The following is a 25355-nucleotide window of genomic DNA, read 5'->3' as shown; positions in this document are numbered from 1 at the left end:
CCATTACTATTATTACTATATACTGTAATATACTACTATTATTATTTTACCGGCCTTACCGGCCTTATTTATTATTATTATTATTATTATTATTACTATTATTATTATATATTATATATCATATTATTTTACTTATAATTACTTTATTTATATTTTTCATTTTCATTTTATTTTTATATTGTTTATTATCTATTATTACATATTATATTATTATATATATTATATACTGCACTATTATTATTATTATATACCGTCTAGTCACTATAGCCTTGTTGCCATCATATCACCAGTTTAATTATTACCATCATCTTGCCAACCATCCTACCAACTGATGTTCTTTTTTTAACTTCTTAAGTGTCCTTGTTCTATTCTGTGTTTTTTTTCTATTGTTGTTTTTATTTATGCTACCTCAGTATTTTATTCTATTGTATTTTATTGTTCTTGAATACCGGACTGCTGTGACAACCGAATTTCCCTTCGGGGATGAATAAAGTAATCTATCTATCTATCTATCTAGATTCCATACAGGTGGTATGGTTAAGTGAAATTACCCCTTTTAGTATTGAAGTCCTCATCGAAAACATGCCATTGAAAGTCCTTGAAAAGTGTTTGAATTTGACCACTGAAAAAGTGTACCAACCCTGTTAATCTTTCAAACGTGAGCTCAGGGATAGTTGTTAAATCTTGCGGTGTGTTTGTCTTCAGGCCTTGAACTTCCGCGGCTGCCTGAAGTTCCTCCACGGTCAGAACCGGGTGTCTGACGATGGGACGCTGTCTCCACCGCAGCTCGCTCTGTTCTCCATCGCCACACCCATGCAGACGCCGTCCATCCTGGAGATCCGTACCAAGACACTCATCTTCCAAACCAAACACAAGCTGGACTTCACCCCTCTGGGCATCGACACCAGGTACACACACACACACAGGTTATTCTTTAGCATCTCTGTACAATAATAATAACAGCAATTCATTTTAAAAAAGGAGCTCAAGACAGACTGCAGAGAGATGGACATGATAGTTTGCCTTTTATATTGTCTCTGAATTAAAGAAACAAACACAACACCAATATCTAGTGTCAACACCCTGATTTTCAATCAATATTATCTTCTGACAAGCAGAAAACATTTCCTGACTATTTTCTTCTTTGTTTTGTAGAAATAAATGAATGAATAAATAAATGCATACATTAAAATTGAATAAATGTAGAAATGAATAATGAATATATGTATAAATGCCAAAAAATGTATGTAAATTTTATACATTTATTTTATTTTTTTGTGTGGTATTTCTGTATTTATTAATCTACATTTTCATTTATTTATTTTTACATCTATTTCCACATTTGTTTATTCATTTGTAATTTAATTAATTTATTTATTCCTACATTTAATTATTACATTTAATCATTTTTCGTTCCTCATAAAACACAGCTGCATTAGTATTAGCCACTTAAAAATAACGATACCTTATATAACACAGATAAATTTACTCATTCCTCCACATTTCTGTACCTTTCTGCTTCTATATAGCACGAAAACCATAAAAACACAAATAATTTACTTATTGAACTTAATATAAACTAAGGCAACCAGCATGAAAAAAACCCACATATAACGCCAGACAACACTTAACTTGCAAATAGAGAAAGAAAGTTAAGTTAAAGTTATTTCTTCTAACTCTCTTTGTACAGAGGGAAGGTGGTTCTGGGTTACAATGAAGTGGAGATCTGTATGAAAGGTTCAGGCTACAACTTCATCCACGCTGCAGATATGATGTACTGCGCCGACAACCACGTAAGAAGTAAGTCACCTCTCTGCCTTCTTTTTTCTTTTGGTTTGTCCTCATAGCAGCCATTATGGTGCAGCCATACTAGCCATTTCACTGCTGTATAAAATGAGCTGCTGTGACTTCTAGGATATTCACGGCCTCATGAAACTTTACAACAAAGACTAGAGACCAGTGGCGGTTCTAGACCAATTTTACTGTGGGGGCCAAGGAGGGGCCAGTGTTTAATCAGAGGGGCACATTAAAAAAATGGCAAAGATGATATTTAAGCATTCAAAACCTTTATTTTAGCTTATTTAAAAGTCTAATTTAAGTTTATTTGGAAGATACAAATACAGTGATTGAAACAATGAGACAATTGTTTTTGTACAACAATGACATTTCTCATTTTTGTGCACAATTACTTTTTTAAAAAAGTGCAGTCCATTGAGAATGATCTTTATATATATATATATATATATGTATGTATGTATGTTATACACAAGCTTTTATTGCACAATTAAACGATTATACATTGTACACATTCTGGGTTCTTGGTTAATAATTGTTCCGTTGTTCATCGTTATAAATTGATCATTTTATTATTAATTTTACACAGGGGCCACAGCAGGGGCCAAGGGCTTCTTCACAGGGGCAGTGGTCCCTGTAGGCCCCTGTGTAGAACTGCCACTGCTAGAGACCTAGAGAAACTTTCAGCTTTTGACGGTGCCTCAAATTAATCTTCAGGCTAACAAAATTGGACATTCAGGGTACAAATCAGGTTGTTTTAGCCCCTCTGGTACTGTGTTGCCTTCAACCATTTAAAATCTGCTCTTTTACAGTGTTTCAGTATTTCTTTAGCTGCTTTCCTTGTACTTGTGCATACGAGCCACGGCTTGAGATAAAACATTTATTACAGTGATGTGAGGAAGCAGAACAAAAGGCCTTTATTTTTTCTTTGTGCTTGCTTTACTTTGTGCAGCCTTCACATTAATCTGGCAGCATTTAATTCAGAGTTAGGCTGAAAGTGATACAGAAATGTTACCAGTTCTACTATATGTTGATGTGTGAATGGATTTATTGATATACTGTATTTACATATGACTCTTTCTTCTGTGCTGTGTCCAGTGATGAAGACAGGAGACAGCGGCTTCACTGTCTTCAGGCTTCTGTCCAAAGGTGGGACATGGGTTTGGGTCCAGGCCAGCGCCAGGCTGGTCTTCAAAACAGGAAAACCAGACTTCGTCGTGGCCCGGCAGAGAGTTTTGACGTAAGTCTCTTGAAGTTAACGACTTAAATTCTGGGAGTGTTTCTTTTAAATTGTCTATATCAGGAGCAACAACACACTGTTTTATGTCTTTTTGCCACAGAAATGAAGAAGGTGAAGAGCAGCTACGCCTCCGTCGGCTGCAGCTGCCGTTCAACTACGCAACTGGAGAGGCGTTGCTTTACAACATTACTCCAACCGTGGATGTCCCCGACCCCTGCTCCGCCCCCAAGCAGAGGAAGTTAGACAGCAACTCGGTCAGCCGTGAGTCCATGCTGGGCTGCATGCTGAGTCAGGACCAGTCTATCTACTGTGAACACAACACTGCCACCACCATCAGCTCCCTCAACGACATCGCCTTCAAGGACACCCACGCTACAGTCAACGTTCCTGGAGATGTGTGGCAGCTGGCGTCTCCCAAACCTGTAGTAGGGAGCCTGGTGAAGTCTGAGGACACAGTTCAGGACATGATGGAGACCCTGCAGCAGATCCTCGGGGAAAACGACCTCAGCGACGCCCTGGATGTTGGTCCTGAAGAGCTGAAGAGCTGGGAGAGCACCCTCCTGAAGATGAGCAACAACAGCTGTGAGATCAACGAAGACCTGGACAATATTCTGGGCAACGACATCCTGTCCTACGTAGAGGAGCAGCTCCAGAGGGAGGGCGGGTTCAAGCTGCCAGATCAGCTTGATGACATCCCGCCTTGCCTCTCCGCTTTGGACCTCCAGAACCAGATTCCCGATCAGGGTGTGGAGCAGATCTTCGGCTGGACTCCGGAGCCTCAGAACCAGCTGATGGCAAACGGACGGCAGATGAAACTGACCCACATGGATCTTCCCCAGTTCACTTCTGGTTTAAATGGTCCAACCCTTCAGCAGATCAACTCGCAGCCAACGCTTCCCACTTCTGGTGGTCTTCAACTGGGAACCACAGGCAACACTGGCGCTCCGGTTACCTTTGACCCCTCCGTGCCGGCTAAAACACAAAACCAACTGAGAGCCATGCAAGTCGCCGGCAAGGACAACAACTGTGGAGCATTCTCACTCAGGCAAACGTCAGCCAATCAGATTCAGGCCAACCAAATTGTTCAACCAATGCAGAACAACCTTCACATGAGGACGCCCAACCTGCAAATCGGCCTCCAGGACCAAAGCGCGAAAAGACAGTTAAATCCTGTGTTCAACTTTCAGGGAAACCAGTGGAACGCCTCTGTCCCCAACGCAAACCAAGCCGACAACTTTGTAGAAGCATACACCAAAAATATTTCAAATGACGCAGTTTTCACTGCAGATCTTCCAGCGTCCGGCTGCTTACAGGGCCGCTTTGCACTTCAGACACAAAACAGTGAGAATCAGAGACAGTCTTGGCCACTGGAGCAGCAGCTGATCTCCAGTGGTCACCAACAAATGGGTGCCTGTCTCAACCAAATGTCAGGATTTCAAAGGAATCCTCTTCCCGGGGCTGTCGCGGCCCAGAACGCCGTCAACGGCAGGCCAATATTCAGGACTCCAGAGACTTCAAATGTACCATTTCCTGTTCAGCAGGTCATGGAGCCTGCACCTTCTAGCAGTTGTATGTTCAGAAATGCCCCAACCTCTGTGCCTGTAAATGGAGCGCACCTCAGTCAGGTGCCCTCCTGTCAGAGACTGAACCCCGCCAGCAACCCGGTTCCCTCCAAGTCCTCCTGCCTCTATCAGGGTCTCCCCGGAGGTGGATCGGTCCCGAATCCCGATGAGGCAGTGCTGTCCTGCCAAATGACAGCTGGTCTCGACCCGGATGGCCTGCTGGTGCAACAACAGCCATACCTAAACTTCAGTGAACAGACACGGGTAAATTAATGACAGCGTCCCATTCCTCCAATGTGAAGAATCTTATATTTAATTCAAACAACCAAGTAAATTGTTTTAATTGTAATAGCACATTCCCTGGAAGTCCTACAGTTTTCTTTTAGAGTCCCCACATTGTAAAAAGCAATTGATGATTATAAAGCAGGTCTAGATACAGTATTCATACTATGACAGTGTGAAAACGTTTAATCCACGGTGAAAAAGCACATCTCCCATATTCAGAAACTTTGCCTTCAAGCGAGCCATCAGGACTTCCATAAGATTGTGATTTCACAACTACGCTATATATAGAGCAACCCTAACCCTAAAGACCGCCATGAATATGTGTGGAAAATGCAATGATTTGCAAGGAGGGGCCCACACTCAATTGAATACATTACAAGACAAAATATATAATGGTCAAATGGGAAACTTGATGGATTTTGTACTATGCAGTGTCCCAACTGCTTGTTTATTGTGGTTGTGCACTGTTGGAAGAAGTATTCAGATCTTAAGCACATAAGTAAAAGTTGCAGAACCACAATACAGAAACCCTACACTGTAACAAGCACTTCATTTAACTTAATTTTGATTGCAAAACGCATGAAAATATAAATGTGTAGTGTTATTTGTTTTCCTTTGGCAGCTGACCATGGTATTAACGGGTTAGTACCCTTCCAGTTGTCCATTATCAGGCATTAATGGCTGCCCCGTATCTTTGGGCATTAATAATACAAAAATACATAAATACAAAAAAACTGTTTTCTTACAGTAAAACTTTATATATTATGTAGAAATCTTTTAGAAAGAAATCTTTAAAAAAAGGCAAAAAGTGTGGCAGCAAAAAATGCTAAACACATATCATAATATTAAAGTTTAAAAAATCATTAGTTATTCTACAGGTATATGTTGTAAGATAAGAAATTATCTTAAAAATAACTTATTAATAACAGTTATTTGACGGTTACTGTTTTTTTTTTACAGTGTACTTGATATTGCCAGTTGTTGTAATCCATAATAATACATCATATTTTATGAGTTGATTACATTTTGTTTTATTAATCTGAATCTGCAAGGAAACAAAATCTGTTAAAATTAATTTAGTAATACTAAATACTAAATATTTGCTTTCAAAAAGTGGTGAAGTAAAAGAATAAAGTACCTCAATATTGTATTTTTCCTCACTGATCATCCACTTGTAAGCATCTCTTACACATATAATGCTGAGTTTCTACTTAAATTCAAATTGAATAGAGACTGTAAATGTCTCTCAGGTATTTGTGATTATATGTCCAAACTTGAACATGAAATAAGTGAATCTTTCCTTTTTTACAGATCAACAACCGTCCAGTCATGGGAAATGGAGGTTTCCCTTTCTCCTTGCTCCCCAATGGAAACACATACTACTCTGAGAACAAATAGGAATCAGCCGCTGTGACTTCTGGACAGCAGAGGATTCAAACTGGGACTGAAACGGCAGAATAAAGGAAGCGAGAAGACTCCTGTCTCTAAACATGAAAGAGGATCAGACTGAAGAGCAGAAATGTGCCCCGGAAGGACGAGGAGACAATACAGGACGCCTCTCCCAGCCCTCTTCTTTCTTCTTATTAGGAAACAGCGTTAAAAGCTTTAAACGTTTGCTTCGGCATGGCTGGTCTTTGAGGAAGAGAAGAAAAAGAAAGTTTTCAAGGAAAAAAGTCTGAATTCCCTCTTCGGAGCTGGTTGGATTGTACCAAAAAAAAAATCAGTGATTTCTTCTGTGCAATCATCAGGAATTTTAACAGAAACACGACTGGATTTTACACCACGTTGATGGATGGGAGTTTGGCATCAAGTCATCTTCAGCCAATTAAGCGCTTCTCTTTATCTCAGGATGGGGAAGTTAAATAAACAAACTCCTTAGATCGTATCCTTGAAGTCTTTTCTCTTGTAAAACCCACACAACCTGCACAAAAACACAAATCTTTGTGTTTTCTGGACTGTTTTTTTTCCACTCATTCCAAACTGCAGTGGGCTCATTACTGCCCCTTGTGGTCCCAGAGCAGAAAACACCCAGCTTTTAATTTCTGCTTCACAGACAAATCTGGCTGCAGATTTATGTGTTTTTACACATTTATAAAGAGATGTTTGAGTCCCCTCCTACTGATCAAGGTTGTCTGTATTAATGTGGAATATTTTCACTGTGGAAACATGAGTTTATCAGGACAAAAATCTATCAATAATGTACTGACACTTGGGAGGGAGTACTTCACCCTCAAAATCACCTTTTATATATCGATCACTCACCCTCAATTTGTAGTTTTTTTCGCTTTGAAAACTTTTTTTCAAGAATTCAACACATGCATTGGATGATTTATAAAAAAAAGTGTAATATTTCACCAGAGAAAAGACGAGAGGGATGAGTTTTGGGTTTTAAAGAGCTGCTTCCCTGAGCGTTCCTTGGTCCCCACACAGCCGATGAGACCTGAATGAAAGTAAAAAGTAAGACTTGTTAATCCTCTGCCGTCTCTAGCGCACAAACCCCATACTCCTTAAAAACCTGTTTTCTCTTTTGAGCATTCAGAAGGATAAAATATATCTCCCTTTTGTTGTTGTTGCTGTTTTTGTCCTTTTGAAAACGCGTCTTGTTTTAAGTTCATTTCAACTCTTTGCTGTCCCAGTTAGGGAGGTTTGCTTTGCAGACAGGGTATAAAAAAAAGAAAACGCACAACAGAATCACACTATCGTCCTACTAACAGATTTTAAAACGATTCAGTGAAACCAGCTGCTTGTTAGTGCCTCTTTTATATATTTTAAAAGCATTCAGTCAGAGCTTTTATCACCGAGCCAGTTTTTTTTTCTTCTCTGTTGAATATTTCTGTGTTGTTGTTTTCCTGTTGTAGGGAGAAAGAAAAAAATACAGAGGGTGCCTTAAACTGACACAAGGGTCAGTTTGTTCACAATTTAAATCATTTCCACTGCAAATATTTGCAATTTTTTTTCGTGGAAATGCGTTATTTAATATAAACCAAACCTTGCCTTCACTTCACAACGCCAATTTGTGAGATTTAATTATTTTTTTTGCACTAAAAAGTGTTTGCCAAAGCATAGGAAAAAAATGATTCACAAACCTTTAAGAGCTTAAATAAGTGCCTTAAGCAACTATATGATAACAAAGTTAAGATTCATTATAATAAGGATCATTATTATGTCTTATTCGAATAGAACTCAACTTTACTTTCTTTAAATGGGCCCAAACTGAGAGTCAAAGCTAAGCAGGCTCACCCACTGCCTTAAGATTGTCTTTTAAACCAGATTCTTTAGATCCAAACATTAACCGATACCTGAATATAAAAATCCCAGGATGTTAATCAGCCTCTCCTTAAGATACTGCTTGTGAGAGTGGACCCTTTGTTCATATTTCCGTCCTCTTCCTCTTTCCTGTTTTTTGTCTTTGTGGTTAATTTATCGACGCTCTTGCTCGGACCGGCAGTATCGACGATTGTCCGGCAGCGAAAAAACACAGAAGTAAAACGGTTAAAGGCAGCTATTGTATATTTAAAATGAGGGGAAAAATGGAAAAGATGAACACTTCACAAGTGCCTTTTAATTGACCTCTTCTTTATTGTCTTTTTATTTTTTTTAAAAAGCAACTCAGCACTTAGATTGAAAAGAAACATCACGAGAAAGCCTCAAACTGCAAGACTTGTGCGTCGCTTACATCCAGTACTGAGCCATAAAATGTGATTTTTATCTAAGCAACTCATTATCAGCACTTTTGTACTTTTTTTAAAAACAATTCTCCTGGAATAAGTAGGCGATTTTAGAAGCTGCAAAAGACAAAAGTAATAGTAGCAGACTTGAATATTTGACTTAAAAACCAAAAATGATGTCAGTGAAGCCATGTGTGACGCTTTGTTCTCCGGGATACCAAAGGGAAAAGACGGAATACACATCTACCGTTGGAAAACCGACACAGAAAATGATTTCTGCACATGGAACAGCAGGAAATAGACCAGAATGTGGTTTGTTAGAAATATGATGCGTTTGAGTAGCGTTCACGTCAATACTCGAAGTTGCACTTAAACGTTTTCAACCTGTGACTACTGGGGTACAAATGTTTTAAAAATATTGCCCTGATTAGTCACTGAAAGACATAAAAACATGAAAAAATAGATTCTACGTTTAAGTTCTCCTTTGAAACTGGGATTTTTATGACATTTGGCACTCAAAAAAACCTCAAAACACAAAAATAGAAGCCCAAGTTTGTCGCTTAATAATCATTTTATAAATTTCTCTGTAACTCCTGCTTTTTTGTCCTATTATATAGAACATAGATAGCATATAGAACATAAAGGCTGTTGGATAAAACCACATTTTTTCACTGTATTTGTGACATTTTTTTCGACCAAAAATCTATCAATGAATGGAAAAAATAACATGCAGAAGAGCAGCTTTTTAAAAAGTTTCAGTGGATTATTCTATCTGCAGTCTATGAAAGAAAAATCCTTGTTTTCTAGTCTTAATTATGACTTGGAGGTTGACTGAACGCTGCATTAGCAACAAGTGAGCTGTTGAAATGCATTCTGGGTGATGTAGTTAACCACTGACTGGGTTGCAGTTTACTCTGGTTGCTTTGGCTCAATTTTCAGAACATAAACATCGACTGTGTGTCAAATTTAATCCCAAAGATATTTTGGTCGTTATTGTATTATTAATGTCATCAAACACACAAATAGTCATTTTTTTCAAAGATTATTTAAGATGCTATGAGAAAAAAAGTACCTCTATACAGAATTTGTGTTTAAAACGATTATTTTACAATACTTTCCTTTAAAAATGTGCAGTTTATTCACCAAATGTACTATATTACTGCTTTTATAACAGTAAATCTACATTATATTTTATCTATAGGAGAGGTTTTTTTAAATTTACACGTATTAAATTCTGTGAAAATTGAGACAAAGCAATTGTTAAAAACACGTGAATTGTAATAAAACACATAACTTTAAAAAAAAAAATCCCCCCCAAGTTGATCACTGTTGATGTTTTTGTGAACTTCGACACACCCACAACAAGCCTGCAGGACATTTTTAGATTATGTGGTGGTGCGTTCAGGTGCTTTAACAAAATCAGATTCGCCAAAACCAAACCAAAAATCACCACAGATGGATGGTATTTTTTTTGGTATCTTTTAACACAGGCGGAATTTATAAGACTCAGTACAAAAACAAGTGAGTGCTTTCAACGAAATCATAAAGTGTTCATATAGAAACATAAAATATATCTTGATGCTTGCTTCTCGATGAAAAAAAAGAAAAACCTTTGTACCTTATTATACTTTTCAAATCCCAGGAGGCCAAGGCTTCAAATTGCAGTATCTTTGTGTACCTGTATATAAATATATATATTTGCCTTCTTTTTTTCTTCAAAATATGTATTGTCCTATATTGTGTATTTTAATGATGTATCGCCTTAACCTGACTCACGCCTTCATCATTTTTGTACATTTTCTGCACAGCATATACATATGTTAACCTCTTGTTTTTGTAACTTTTCATTATATCTTGTGGATTTGCCTTCAATAATTTGCCTCTAACAGTGTATTGAATGTTTGAGTCAATCTTTTCATGCTCATCATATTAAAGGTGATCTGATCACACACACAGTGGTGTTTCAAGAAAGCTCTCCTCTGTGCCCTGGGCTTTACATAAATATGGTTTTTTTTGGTAATATTTTTACAAAAATTCGGAAAAAATAGACATTTTTCTTTGTGGGTATTTTTATACATTCTAAATGAGTTTAAAGAAAATATTGCTGTCTCGATTAGCCACTAAGACATAAAAAAAAAAGAAAACCGAGTCCAAGTGGAATTTCCCCTTTAAAGCTGGGATACAGCTGGGCAGCTTCTCAATGCCTAAATTGGTGCTAAATAATACATCAAAACAAAAATATAGACGCCAAAGTCTGCCGTTAAACATAATAATCTCATTATTTAAAAAAATCTTTATAGCTGCTGCTTAAAAAAAAAAAAAATTATATATATAATATAGATAATATAAATCATTGGTTGCACAAAACAAGACATTTAGAAATAATAGTTTTATTTTTTCACTTTTTTTTTTTTTTTACATTTTCAAGATTAACAATCAGCAAAGAGCAGCTTTGTCAAATATTTTTTTACAAAAGAATGTTGGAATATTGGAGAAAATATAGGAATTTACATGGCAAGAAAAGAAAAGCTTGTTTTAATCTTTGTAGGTATTTTAAACACTTTAAATGAAATATAAAGGTCATACAAACTGGTAAGCTTGCCTCTTATGGAAGACAATAATAAAAAAAAATGGATGTATTATATGTTTTGTAGCATTTTTGTCAATTTGAATCAGAAATTAGTCTTATTTGGATATTGGTAAAAATATGACAAAATTGATAAACTTAATTCTTGCATTGAATGTGTTTCAGATTATGTGTTGTTTCCAGTGTCCACTAGATGGCAGTGTAACCCTACATGTTTGCTATTAATGCATCTGTTCCTGTTTGACAATCTGCTCCCAGTTAAGCCTTTAATGGTTTTCAGTGCAGGGCCAGAAGGGATCAAGAACAGTCTTATTGTCTTACTTTGACACACTGCTTTACAAACAAAGTTAACAGAAAGCAGACAAAACTGCTAAAAAACACAAAAGCAGGACCTGTACCCAGCCTTTAACATTTTTAGATGTATCAACTCATAGAAAGCAATAATATATCCTGTTATATGAAGTGTTCATAGTTTTTTATTTGTTTTTTATATATATATTTAAACATCACTACATCACCAAGCTTTGTTTGAATGCTTTAGCTAGTAAAATTGAGCCAATTTTAACGACTTTATCTATGATTTGTTAGTCTTCGGCCAATACTTTTTTCCCATTCAGTGCAGAGGGAAAATACATTATTCAGGGAAACATGGATACCAAAACACCCAGATCTTGCAACACACTCATGTATTTTATTCTTTTTGTTTTTCATCTACCCCTTTAGCAGCTCAGCACCTGTAGACTTCAATATTAAACTTCTTTTTCCTTCTTTTTTTTGTAATTAAATGTCTTTTTTAAAAATCACCTTTAAAAAATTTAAATGATGAACTTATTTACAAAATTAAAAGCAATTTGGCCAACAATTTATTGGCTATATTTTAATAAAAAAAACAAAAAAAAACAGCAAAAGTGCCACCTTGGTGCGGAGGAGTGTCCTTCCAGTCGAGAGCGCCCTCTAGGATGGCCCTAAGTGCCCTAAAGAAAGTGTGATATTGCCCTATAGGGTGCCCTACCAGTAGAATGGCACCTCTCAGATGGCCTTAAAATTAAGAATATGTTGCTCCACTGCATGCAGCTGGTCCCATTTTTTTTTTTTTTTTTTTTTTACCCATATGCATCAAACAGCCTGAATCCACCACTATGTGTAATAATAATTTAAATTTCCCAATATTGGCTGATAATTTATGAGTGATGGTATTTACCATGCATTCATAATAATAATAATAATAATAATAATAATAATGGTTTATATCCTTTATTTATTTCATTTTCTCTGAACTTTTCGGCCTTTATAGAAAATTACGTTTTAACTTGAAATTTTAATATTAAGTCCATTATACTACTTTTGTACTTTTTTGTTTTTATATAAAGTACATTTGAAATAAATAATTTGAAATAATTAATTATAATGAACATTAATAAGTATTTTTTAAATTTTACCATAGACTGTATACAAATAATATAAAGTAAAATAAATAATTTTACCGTTGTTTTTTTCCTGACGTGACCTTTGACCCGCCGCGCGCTCCCGACGTCAAATCAGTGCCCGGCAAGCGCGCGCTGGAGCGGCAGAAGAAGGAGCGACAGCGCGAGACAGGAGCGGAGAGGAGAGAGGAGGCGTTTGACCCAACACCGGCTCCGTTTTGACGTTTTTCGGGGTGAACTTCTTCCCAAGGATGTGAAGATTAAACGGGGCTTTTTAATGCGGAACCTCCGCGGGATTTGACGCACCGGCGGAGCGCCGTGGACGGGATAACCGGAGCGATAGAAACCGTCCTGTGATGGTCCTGTAATACTTCACTGCGTCTGTTTTATATTAACTGTTTGGGATATTATATTTAATGCTCGCTGAGTCCATGAAAGCACCTGCACATGACTTCTTCATGACGTAAGACATAAAAATGAAGCAACGTGGAGCCTCTCCATCATCTTCCCTCTAAAGTTCTGCCTTGAAACTCCATACCAGATTTTTTTTTGGATTATATTCGGCCAAGTAAAACAGGATATATTGTCAAATATATTTAGTATAAAAATACAGAAGTAGATATTATCCTCATTTTACCTCTTAACTTGCACTATTTAGAATTCTGTGTATTGAAATATACTTTTCAAGATCAGATTTTATGTTTTACTTTGTTTCTTTTGGGTTCAACATTTTTATCAAGTAAGTCAAAGTTAAAAATTAATTATCAGGACATATAGGTGAGGTAACGTTGAAAAATCTGATACCAACATGGCATGGTAAAGATTTTTAACAGATTTTTTAAAGGACATAATAGGCGAAGAGCTGTCAGTCAGTTAATGAAGCCAGATGAATCACATGCTTCTGATCCCTGGGAGTGCTACTGCTTTCTACTGGATGCTACTGTCTGGAGCTTGTTTTCTTTTATAAGTCGAGAGTTTACGGATTTCCTCCAGCTTCACTGTGAATAAACCAACAACAACAACAACAACAACATGTATGCTGGGAGGAAAAGAAGAAAACCAGCGCAGAAGGGGTACGTTTGTGATTTATTAAGTTATTTAAATCTCTGTCCAGGAGATTTTGGTTGAAATTTGTCAACTTCCTATGCATTCATTTCTGTCTCTGTTTAGCATCTTTCAGTCTGTCCTTACATCACATGCATGGCTCATTTTTCTCCACACAAACTTGGCTGATCAGTCTGATTTTTCATTTTATTTTAATTAACAAAGTATAAAGCTGCCAGGAACCAAAAATACAAACAAAACCATTACCATTTATACACACAAACAGCAGAAAAAATAATAAATAATACAACTAGAAAACAGTCTATTTGCATGTAAATGAAAAATAGTAATAGTTTTCATTGTAGAAAGAAAATTCCCCTTTTTTAAAATGGTCTAGAAAAATAAATGGCACACTGTGAAAGCTCCTATGATTGCACTTTCAACTGCTTTCTCAGCTTGTCTACATGTTATTTATAAATAAGGTTATTACTGTAAATAAAATGTGTATTTTCAATAAATAGATGGACTCCAGAGGGTTAAGAAGTAAATAAGTAGTTCTTATCAACTACTGGGACTGATTCCGTTCATTCAAGACACGATGCTTGGTGTTAAAGACATAATATTGATATAGCATTCAGGTGTAAGGTCAATATATTTAAATATTGAAAAGAAAAATTGCTCAACATCAACCCTACAGCTTGGCTGATGCTGCATTTTCTATGGCTAAAACTAATATGGACGAATAAAACAAGTTAATAATACAATTGTCGATTAGTAGAATACTCGTTTGGTCTATAAAATGCAAGAAAATAGGAGAAAAAATGTCTTTCCCAGCTTGTTATAGTCCAAGATGATCTCATAATGTTTTGTTTTGTCAGTAAAAATCCCAAAGATATTCACTTCAATCTGATATAAAACAGAAAAGCAGGAGAGCTCCATATGTGAGACGCTGAAACGAGCATTTTCTGCAATAAATGCATGAAAATACTTTACAACGTTTCATTAGTCATTGATAAAAGTAGTTGGAAAATATTATTGTATTGACTTATTTTATAAGTTGACTAATTGTTGCATCTCTTAATACTGGAGAGTAATGCCAATGCAAACATCTCAGTCAGGCTGTAAAACACTCATGAATGTGTGAACAAAAATAAATAATAAAAAAAACAGACATATCTCAACTTTTTTTAAAATATCATGCAAGATGTTACCTTTTAAAATCATGCAATATTACTTTGAAATGTCAAGTGCAATATCATATTTTTATTATGCATTATTACTTTATTATGCATTATTACTTTAACAATATCATGTGCCATAATTTTGAACATCTTAAACAATATTACTTGAAAATGTTATGTGCAATAGGGCTTTCCCAATATGATGTGCACTATTACTTTAAAATGTGGTGTCCAAGATAACAATTCATTATCATGGGCAATATAATATATTTTTTTATATTTAATGCTATTTGACTTTTCATTACTTTTTATCATCATGATACGTTTCAATATCATGCACAATATAACTTCTAGTTACTCATTTTTAAAAAATGTTTCTTCCTCTTATTGAGGTACTGGTGTTAGCATTACTCATTATACACTTTACATTTATGCTGTTGTAATTTTTTTCAGCATTTTTACTTAAAGTCAAACCCGAATCTTCCATTTTTTTCATGGTTGGAAATATTCTGTATGCCTCCACAAAATTCAGCCTAACAATGTAGGTTTCTTTGGAAATATTGTCATCCAGACATAGATCAGTTTTCAGTGATGATATGATATCACAAATTGGGGACGCTGAGGTGATTATTATCAATCAATCAATCAGACTTTATTTGTACAGCACTTTTCATACAAGCGAGATGCAACACAAATCGCTTTACATAAAAAAGAAAGGAGAAAATAAAATAATGATAATAAAAAGATAACAAAACATAGAAACAAACACCCTCCGCCTATCCCCAACCCTCCAACCCACCCACCTTCATCCCACCCATCCTATTAAAAACAAAGCACAAACTGATCATTATATACACTACTGGTCAAAAGTTTTAGAGCACACCAACTTTTCCAGAATTGAATTGAAAATGATGCAGTTTAATGTCTCAGTGTACTCTGAAATGAATGCACATTTGCAACATTTAAAATTCTTTATTGAGCATGATAGTGTTTTGAAAGTAAAAAAAAAAGATTAAAAATCACATTTCATGTTGGACTAAAGGACTAAAAAAAGACACAAAATGACCAAAAAAAGACACAAAATGACCAAAAAAAGACACAAAATGACTAAAAAAAGAAACAAAATGACCCAAAAAAGACACAAAATGACTTACAAAGACATGTAAAGAATTAAAAAATGGACAAAATAGCCCAAGACTCCATAGAGTTAAGTTGTTAACCCATTTCTTGTTCCCTGAAAAAGGCCTACCGTACTTGTATAATTCTGAAATGTACATTATTTTCCAGTTTTGGTTAAGCTTACCTTTTTTTATTTACCTCTGGCAGTTCACCACTTACCTTTGTACCCTTTCAAGCTGTTCATTTGACTTGAACTGCTTGAATTTCAATAAAAAACTGGAGAAATTGGGGTGTTCTAAAACTTTTGACCGGTAGTGTACTTTAAACAAAAAAGAGTGAAATATCACAGTGCTTCCTTCATGTCCAGAGCCAAACCGACGCCAGCTGAAGCCGGCAAGTCAAACCCGTCCAAACGCCACCGTGACCGGCTGAACTCAGAACTGGACCGGCTCGCCAGCCTGCTGCCGTTCCCTGAAGACGTCATCTCCAGCCTGGACAAACTGTCTATCCTGAGGCTCAGCGTCAGCTTCCTGCGCACCAAGAGCTTCTTCTCCGGTAGGAACTCAAGGTTATAATAAAATATAGTCCACTGCTGAGAGCAGGTGGAACTCAAACATCATAATATGTTCACATGTGAACGAGGACATAAAACAAAATGCTAACAGGAAGCAGCATATATCAGTTTCTAAACTTATGTGTCAGCATCAGCGGTGTTTTAAAAGTGGTGACGATGATGAGTCTTGAAATTAAGACGGATCAAGAAAGAAAGTTAAGCTGTTAAATGTCAGTTTGTAGTCTTGAAACAGCTGCTGTGCCCTTTTTGTTTCCCGCCTACTAAAATACCGAAATAGCTTTTCACACCTCACACAGGGGACCTGCGGACACAGAGGCAAAAAAACATGCAGTCACAGACAGTGGTGGAAGGTTTCAAGTAGAAAGAGAGAAGGTCGGGGAAAGTTTCTGCTGGCCGAGACTGCGAAATTAATAAGTTGTCTAAATAATTTAACGAAACTGCCAATTCAGTTCATTTAAGGTGTGGGTAAACAGGTATCTAAAACCCAAATTTTCACATTTGAATCACCAATAATACCAGAATAGACAGACAATCATTTGTTTCTTCATATTAAAGACAACAAAAATTAACTCAGATACACCATTTCAAACAGTTTCACAGTCCGTAATTAAATGTACAATCTTTTTTTTCCCAGATGAGATGTTTGTGCTTTATGGTTTTTGTTCATATCTCCTTTTTTTAGAGGTTGTGACCTTTGTGTCTGGGCTGTGTGTGATTCAGGCTCTGTTTAAGAAGTGTTGGAGTGGCTTTGTCGAGGAGTTAGCGGGCTTACAGGCAGAGCAGATGGATTTTGGGGCTGTAGGTGTGTGTGTGTGTGTGTGAGCTGGATGTGTTCACAGATTTGCTCTTACAGGCAGACTGTAAGTGTGTCCAAAGAAAACAAACAGCCTTCAGAAATCCTTAAACCTCACTAAGAGTCCTACGTTTGCAGTTTAATCCGCCACAAAGCAGCATTTTAAAGTAGCTAAAACTACATCCCGTACATATTTCATATGTCTCAAAAGGGTATTACTTTTTTTTTTTTGCCAGATTGAACCGTCAGAGGTCTCAGGTATCGTCTAAAAATATTGTCTGTGATATTTTGTATTTCTGAAGCTCCTGTGTATTCTGCTTTTGGGAACTTATAGGTTTGCAAACATCCAGGAATATTCTAGGTGGGAATAAACAGGAATTTATGGGAATTAACAGAAATAAAGGGATATTTGAACCTTTGAACCTTTTCATAAGCAGACATAATGTCAAATACATGCAAGCTGAGTTAGCAAGTTAGCCAATGGAGAAAGATACTTTTACAATGTAGGGCTTAAAGTGAATAACTTCTTTATAAAATAAATGTTTTATAATCAATGATGAATGGATATAGATGAATTAAAAACTGCTCAATGTGCTCCCATAATCAGTAACCAAAAGCAAAAACTAGCAGAAGATTAAACAAGTGATTAACTGTGTATTTTGCTTTAGGTTGCTTGCAGGTTAACAGAAATATGATACAAATTTTAATATAATCAAAACCTACATGAAACCATGTCGTCCTTTGGCCCCCCACAGTGCATGTGATGGGACAATGCACTGGGAAATGAATTCAGTGCATGTTACAATTCAATTGAAACAGACTTAAATCTGCTGCTTAAAAACACAGCAGAGCTCCTTGTTGTGTGCTGGCCCTGCAGGAACAGGCCTGCAGACCCCTCTCTGTGTAAGTGCATGAACCTTGGACGACCCCCCCCTCATCGCAATGTCTTACTACAACCTCAACGTATTGTAGGTCAGCTCCTCTTGCCCGTGGCCACGAGTCGACCCTTGTCCCAAAGTCTCAGTCACACAGTAATGTAGGTCTGAAGAGACTGCAGAGAGGAGGCGGGAGGAGGAGATGAAAGCCTCGGAGAATAAAAACACGGCGGGATTATCCACTCACGGCCGCTTTACAGACCTTTTGAAGGGGGGGCAGGCACCCACTTTTAAACTTTTGACTCCCGCAACCTCAGAATAACCCCCAGTTTGTATTTATTCCTAGAGTGTGAGTCCATGTATAGGGTTGTGCACTGGGAACCGATTTGAAATTAGAAAAGTTTGATTTCAAAACAATCATTTAGGAAATATGCTTATCAGTTGCTAAACAGAGTGATTAGTTTTGTTCTGTTTTGGCACTATACGAAGATCAATAAGAGTCGTCATTCTCAACCAAGTTGCATGTTTTTCTCCAAGGTGCAATGAATGTTACTCATATAATGTAAACAACCAGCTTGTGTTGGTCTTCGTCTAGCATTCTCCGGACTGAAAGAGGCATGTTAGCAGAGCAGAGCAAGGTCTCAGGACAGTACATGCCTGATTATTAATGTATTTATTTGTATTTTCACTTTTTTTTAAACTGGCCTGATGAGGGAACTGGCTGATTATATTTATTGGCCCGACGTGTGTGATGTAAATAAAAAAACATGGCAATACTTCAGGACGTTTCTTTACTGTTAATTCTCAGATCATGGCAGAAAAAGTGACATCGTAGATGATATATAAGGCCCTTAAATCTAGCATGTTGTGCAAATGGTGAGTACTACTCTTAGTGGCCCTAATTTATCAAACCAGTGCACGACAGAAAGTAAGCGTACGATCATTCTACAAGGCTCGGCATTTATCCATTTGGATGTGAGCGAAGGATACGATCAGATCTCACGTCTGCTCTCAGCTCATGTTCGCAAATTTGAGTCAGCATGTAGTCCACACATCGGAGTCGGAGAATTGTTATAAGAATGAAAAGAAATCTTCATTTTGGCCGTATTGCGTCCTTTGGTGGCGTAAACTCTGGGGGCGAGTATATATTAGGGCGTGGTATTTAAATGACGCTTGTTTCGAGCCGCCACATCAATCAACAGCCGATCATTCTTACGCTGTGATCGGAGAGATATAAATGTTTGATAAATCACACGTGAACCCTGTCGTAAGGAGAAATATACACTCAGATCTGCGCTCATTTGATAAATGAGGGCCAATGTTTTACTGCAATTTGCAAACACAACATTAATTTCTGGAAACGTCACGTGCAACATGCAAAATCATATTATATTATATATATATTACATATCATAAAATCAATCATCAAAAGAATATCTCAGGCCTTATAGTAACAGAGCAGTGAATGAGCAGAAGAAGCTTTTCTAATTTACTAAAACTTCCTAATAAATAAGCTCAAGTTAAGTGTTTAGTAAAGTCAAAAAGCTCCAATATAACGTTTCCAAAGTTGTCCTCTTTGTTTAGATGTAAACACTTTCAGCTCTCTAAAACTTATGTTGAACTTGAGATTGAGTCTTCTGTATCTGACTTTATTCCACCTCATGAAGCAGCCAATGCAGGAGAATAAAATGCCAAATATATTCTGTGGAGGTCAAGACTTGATGCTGCGTTCAGGACGTCTGGTATGAACTCCACGGTTCAGTTGTTGTCACAGTGTCTCAGTTCTCCTTCACTGCACCAAATCAACTTTTTTAATGGAAATATAAACTTTATTCATCAAAGAAATCATATAGTCACTATAATTAAAGTATGACTATATTCTTTGTCTTCAGCAGCGTGATTGGTCGGACTGGTGTCAGTCAAGTGTGTGTGTGTGTGTGTGTGTGTGTGCGTATGTGTGTGTGTGTGTGTGTTGGACCACATCTGTCTCCATGTGCAGCCATCTGCCAAGTGCTCAGAGCAGATTAGTACTTACTTATGTAATACAACAGCATTGTATTTTTCTTTTATTTTCTACCTCTGCCACATGCCGTTTCCTCGCTGTTTGGGTTGATTTCTGTACCTCAAAATATGTGCAATTTTACAGAAACACCAGCCAATAAAACTATCCTTTAGACGATAGTACATAGAGAGACAGAGAGAGACATGTTATCTGAGGATTATTGAAATAGTTAAATAAATTGTTCCAGGTCCTTTATGAATATTTGATACAAACCACTTCAAACCCAACACCCACAAACACATTGTAGTTTGCACATCTCTGTTGTTGATGTTGTCATTTGGGGGATGCTCTCCTGCCGTCTGCCCTGCAGCTGCACTCGCTTGAACCTTTGAAAAATTTATTTCGGTCACAACGATGAGTAGCTGGATTAGACGGGTCATTGTTTGTGTCATCGTCCCTCCGGACCGACTGACAGGAGAGAAGAGACACTTTTCTAAAGCTTGCTCCTAAATGTTCATCACTTTTCTATTCACATCTTCTTTCACCAGAAGCATGTTTAGTCCTGAAACAATGGTCGATTGGCAAGAAACAAACATTTATTAAATGTGAGACTTCAACTTACTCTTGTGAACAAGTTCATATGATTTCTTCTGAAAACATTTGCAGCACAAACAGTATGATGTCTTAGAAAATATTACATGTGATGCAATGCATGGCTGTTTTCAACACATTGCAAACACGTGACATCACAACACGTTAACAGATAAGGATCACTGTTCTTTTTTTTTTTTTTTTTCAATGGTCTTTTTATTGATGACAAGGTATGTATAAAACAATCACTGTACAGGGAGAAGATTTTTGATTTTTTTGTACAACATATACCCATGACACAACTCGACCAAACATCCGAACATAGACATACATATACAGCCACTGGCAAAAGATTGTAAATAGACAAATTAATAGAAATTAATTAATAAATTAATAGAAAACAAATTAATTAACAACAATGCTTAGAGAAAAAGGAGAAATATATAAAGGATTAATAAAAAATAGTAATTGAGGAGAATAAATAAATAATAATACTAAAAATAAATCTTTTAAAAAAATTAAAAAAAATAAATAAATATAGGGGGGGGGGAGCTACTCAGAAATTATTGTTGAAGGTTTCTCATAAAATACCAAGAAGGGGCGCCATATTTTGTAGAATTTATTCTCTGATCCCCGAATAAGGATCACTGTTCTAAACATGTTAATGTTGTAATGTTGAGGCTCTAAAACCACAGAAACGGGTCGGGCTTAAAAAATTTTACTTTCCAACATAACAACCTAGAGGTGAACACATGAACACTAGAGGTGTAAATCACAGGTTTTATCCTGATACGATATTAGATCGATTAATTGTACAATGATACCATATTTGCTTATATCACAAAGTCTGCCGCGGTACGACTTTTATTTGGTTCAATTGAGGGGCCAGTTGATATGAGACGATGTCATATTGTTGATGATTTTGGTTATTATCAATAAAACCATGGAAAATGTCTAGATATCAGCTCTTAAATCAAACTCTTATGAGCTATTTTTGTTGTTATCATTATATTTGTCCAAACAAATGCCCCTTTAATTGCACCAGGCAATAAAAAGAACAAGAAATTGAAAAAAAAGGCGGTCTAATAATTTTTTCCATGACTGTACGGAGCTTTCTTTGTGGTTCTGCTGCTGTAAAGTGAGCCAGAGGACTGAGCGTCTGTTGTGATGTTTTTATTGGTTGTTGGTGTCCTCGTCGCCCTCCGTTGTACCAACAGACGTCCCCTCCTCCTCCCAGTCGCCTCAGGGTGTTTCTTCAAGCCACCGGCTCCCATCCATGACGTCAGTGCGCAAAATCATTCCTCCCCCATTTCAAGCTCTTAATTATTGATAGTCAACATGCTTTTCCTGCTCTCACTCTCTTGGTCTTGTGACTACACTACACTGAGCACTGTCACCAACAAAGGTCTGGGTGTAGCTTTAGGAGGGGACATATAGGAATTTACCTAAAGTCACAAACTAAAAATAATTTATTTCACAAGCATTAAACAATAATAACTGTTAAGGAATGTACTGGTGGTGATACACATTATGCATCATTTAATTTCCTTCCACCCGTTCCACTAAACATACTATAAGTTTTAAAACCGATGATGTTCCTTTCAATCAGCTGTGTGTTTTATTTCTGTTTTTATTAGAAAATCAAGTTCCAGAGACTTCAAACTTTCTTGAAACTATTTTAAACTATGTAAAGCAGGGGTGTCAAACTGAAATACACAATGGGCCAAAATTTAAAACTTGAATAAAATCGCGGACCAACATTGAACAAATAAACCTTTTAATATATACCAAACATGTTTTGCTTTAACATTAAATATGGAACCAGCAACGCAATACATACAATATATAACTAAATAGTGCAGACATGCAAAATCAAATTTCAAATAAAAAACACATCAATGTCATTCATTTACAATAATAATATAATCATTTGGTATTGCCTCGCGGGCCAAATAAAATTACACTGTGGGCCAAATTTGGCCCGCGGGCCAGAGTTTGACACCCCTGATGTAAAGTAATTTATATTTTTGATTGATTGAGTTTTTAGGTAAGAAATGACTCGAATTCAGTTCATCAACTTTGAGGAAAAAAAATGCTGTAAAAAGTTATTAATGTCTCTGTTCATTATATAAATATAATATTAAAAGTTTAACTTTCCTATGACCAGTGCTGGATCCATGTCAGGGTTTGGAGTTGGTTTCTGTCACATGCAATCACCCCTCAGGCCGGTGGATACAAAGACTCCATTAATGATAATAAAGAGATACGATGGAGCTTTATTGATCCCTGTGTGGAATTTGGGTCGCGATCAGAAGGAGTCTTCTAAGTGGTCGAACCTTCGGCCTCTGTATTGTCTGCAGCGTTCAGAGACTTCCTCTTCCATTAATGTCTCCGCTGCTGCTTCAGAAAAGCTCTTTGTTTTCTTCACACTCGACCCACTCAAACACATTTTATCCCCGGGGTCAAAGGCACCGGGCTGGCCTCCATGTTTTTGTCTCAGGGGTCGGAGGTCACGGAGACGCCCCTGTGGGACGTTTTGTCTGCCTGACTGTACAAGAAATGTTACAGTCACAATAACTGTCAACAAACTTGAAAAGCCAGTGATTTTATCTGTTTATTTGCAAACTAATGAAGTGAAACAGACTATGTGTATACTTAGCTTTACCTGCAGGTGTTACTCTCCTTCTTGGTGCCTGAAATACACTTTCTGTCTCTCTGTGAAGGTGTTAGTCCCTCAGGTTTTCTCCACTCTCAATCTGTGCTTCAGTCCTCTTTAAACAACCTCCTTTGCCTGGCCAGTATAAACTGACACATGATTCAGCTGCAAAGGATGAAGTCTGTCTTAGTACATCTTAGTAATTATTTCCAAATGGAAACAAATTAATTTCAACTATATTTTATTGCCTTAATATTTGTTGGTGTTAGTTAGCAACACAGATCATAGAAAAGTCTGTTGTAAAATCAACAAAAAAAGGTCAACCAAACAGACAGGATTGCTAACAGTACTTTGTAAAAGGAGACCATGCTAATATCCATAGTAGAATATGACGGCGTACTTGGGCCAAGTATGAAAAAAAACAAAAAATACGGACCCAGGTGAGGGGGGTAATATTTCAAGGAAAAAGTCACAAATTTACAAGATCAAAGTGGCAAATGTATGAGAAAAGAAGTCGCAGATTTACGAGATTAAAAGTGGCTAACTTTAATTTCGTAAATTGCCGATTTTTTTCTCCCCTCCCAGGTTAAAGTGGCAATCTACAAGGTCTACAAATTTGCCACTTTTAATCTCGTAAATCTGCGACTTTTTTCTTGCAGATTTGCCACTTTAAATCTCATAAATCTGCAACTTTTTTCCTCATCGATTTGCCACTTTAATCTTGTAAATTTGTGACTTTTTTCTCTAAATATTACCCCCCTCCTCTGGGTCCGTATTTATTTATTTTTTTCATATTTGGCCCTGATACGCTGTCATAGTAGAAGAATATGTCAGATGCACTTTTTTAGTAACTAATCTAGGGCACATGTTTCTATCTATGCTGGCGTAATGATCCTAAATAAACAAACTGTATCTAATGAGGATTCAAATATTTTCTCAAAATCACTGAAACTATTGAAACACAAGGTCTTTTATTCAGTTAAAGAATTGATTTATAAGCTATTATATCTTTGTGGCTTTTCAGAGAATTGTTTTGTTTCTAAAAGCTGATTTTTTTTTTCACTGTGCCCTCTCTGTTTCTCTTTCTGTAGTGGCGCTGAAGAACCAGCTGTCCAACGGCTTGAAGAAGAGCAGTGATCACAGCGATGACAGCAAAACATCTGTTGATGGCGGCGTACCTGAGGGGGAGCTGCTGCTGCAGGTTTGGGAGCTTGCTGTCATATTTAGACTCCATCAGCAGTGAACACGTTTTACTGATTTGTTCTCTCTTTAATCGTTGTAATCATTGTGGTGTGGAGTTAATCAATGTGGCTCAACGAAACAGATGTATTTACAATTTTTAAACATCTGGATACAGTTTGTTTGGGATGGTTAGCTCCCTATCCTTCCTCAGTACGTTCTGAATGTGTTTATATCTCCAGATAAATATGCGACTAGACATAGTCAAGTTGCTATCAGCTAACCACAGATGACCCCTGGCTCTGAGGCCCATGGCTTTTTTGTGCATCATGTCTGCAACAACAACAACAACAACAACAACAAAAATTGGCTGTTTTGGGTCAGTTAAAGCCTTCTGATGGAGGAGAGGCTGCTCTGCACAGCAGGACAGGAACAGAAATGGCTTTGTTTTTTTGGGACTCACTGCAGCTTTTGTAGAGAGAAAGAGTGTTTCTTTTTCCTTTCATCTTACACTATAATTATTTTCAAAAGTCAAAGTTTCAGCTTATTGTTTATCTGTCTGGCTCATAACTTTCCTATTCTGTAAAAAGCCACAGAAAGACACACACAGTAAAAGACTAGCTGGTAAACACTATGGAACATTTAGCAGCTGAAGAGGCAGATATTTCCCTCAGGAGATAACAGAGTGAATATTGTTTTTTATGGATGACATAAATGAATGACAGCCGCCACATTTGTATAATAGAGAATAAATCTAGAACGAAATTAAAAATAAATAAAT

General features: G+C 36.8%; 2 protein-coding genes across 2 annotated transcripts in view; both read left to right on the top strand.

Annotated features, from left to right (window-relative positions):
* Positions 1-10291, top strand: part of LOC131962954 (aryl hydrocarbon receptor-like) — an 82371-nt gene extending 72080 nt beyond the window's left edge. The window contains exons 7-11 of the mRNA XM_059328067.1: positions 706-908; positions 1691-1800; positions 2893-3034; positions 3135-4860; positions 6193-10291. Coding sequence (XP_059184050.1) covers positions 706-908; positions 1691-1800; positions 2893-3034; positions 3135-4860; positions 6193-6279 — 2268 coding nt within the window. The 3' untranslated portion in view covers positions 6280-10291. The remainder of the gene's footprint in view (positions 1-705; positions 909-1690; positions 1801-2892; positions 3035-3134; positions 4861-6192) is intronic.
* A 2423-nt stretch (positions 10292-12714) lies between these two features.
* Positions 12715-25355, top strand: part of ahr1b (aryl hydrocarbon receptor 1b) — a 36335-nt gene continuing 23694 nt past the window's right edge. The window contains exons 1-3 of the mRNA XM_059328068.1: positions 12715-13633; positions 16272-16459; positions 24487-24596. Coding sequence (XP_059184051.1) covers positions 13593-13633; positions 16272-16459; positions 24487-24596 — 339 coding nt within the window. The 5' untranslated portion in view covers positions 12715-13592. The remainder of the gene's footprint in view (positions 13634-16271; positions 16460-24486; positions 24597-25355) is intronic.

This window comes from Centropristis striata, chromosome 24 (assembly GCF_030273125.1).
Source record: "Centropristis striata isolate RG_2023a ecotype Rhode Island chromosome 24, C.striata_1.0, whole genome shotgun sequence".
NCBI lineage: Eukaryota > Metazoa > Chordata > Actinopteri > Perciformes > Serranidae > Centropristis > Centropristis striata.
This window is presented reverse-complemented; position numbering and strand designations above follow the sequence as displayed.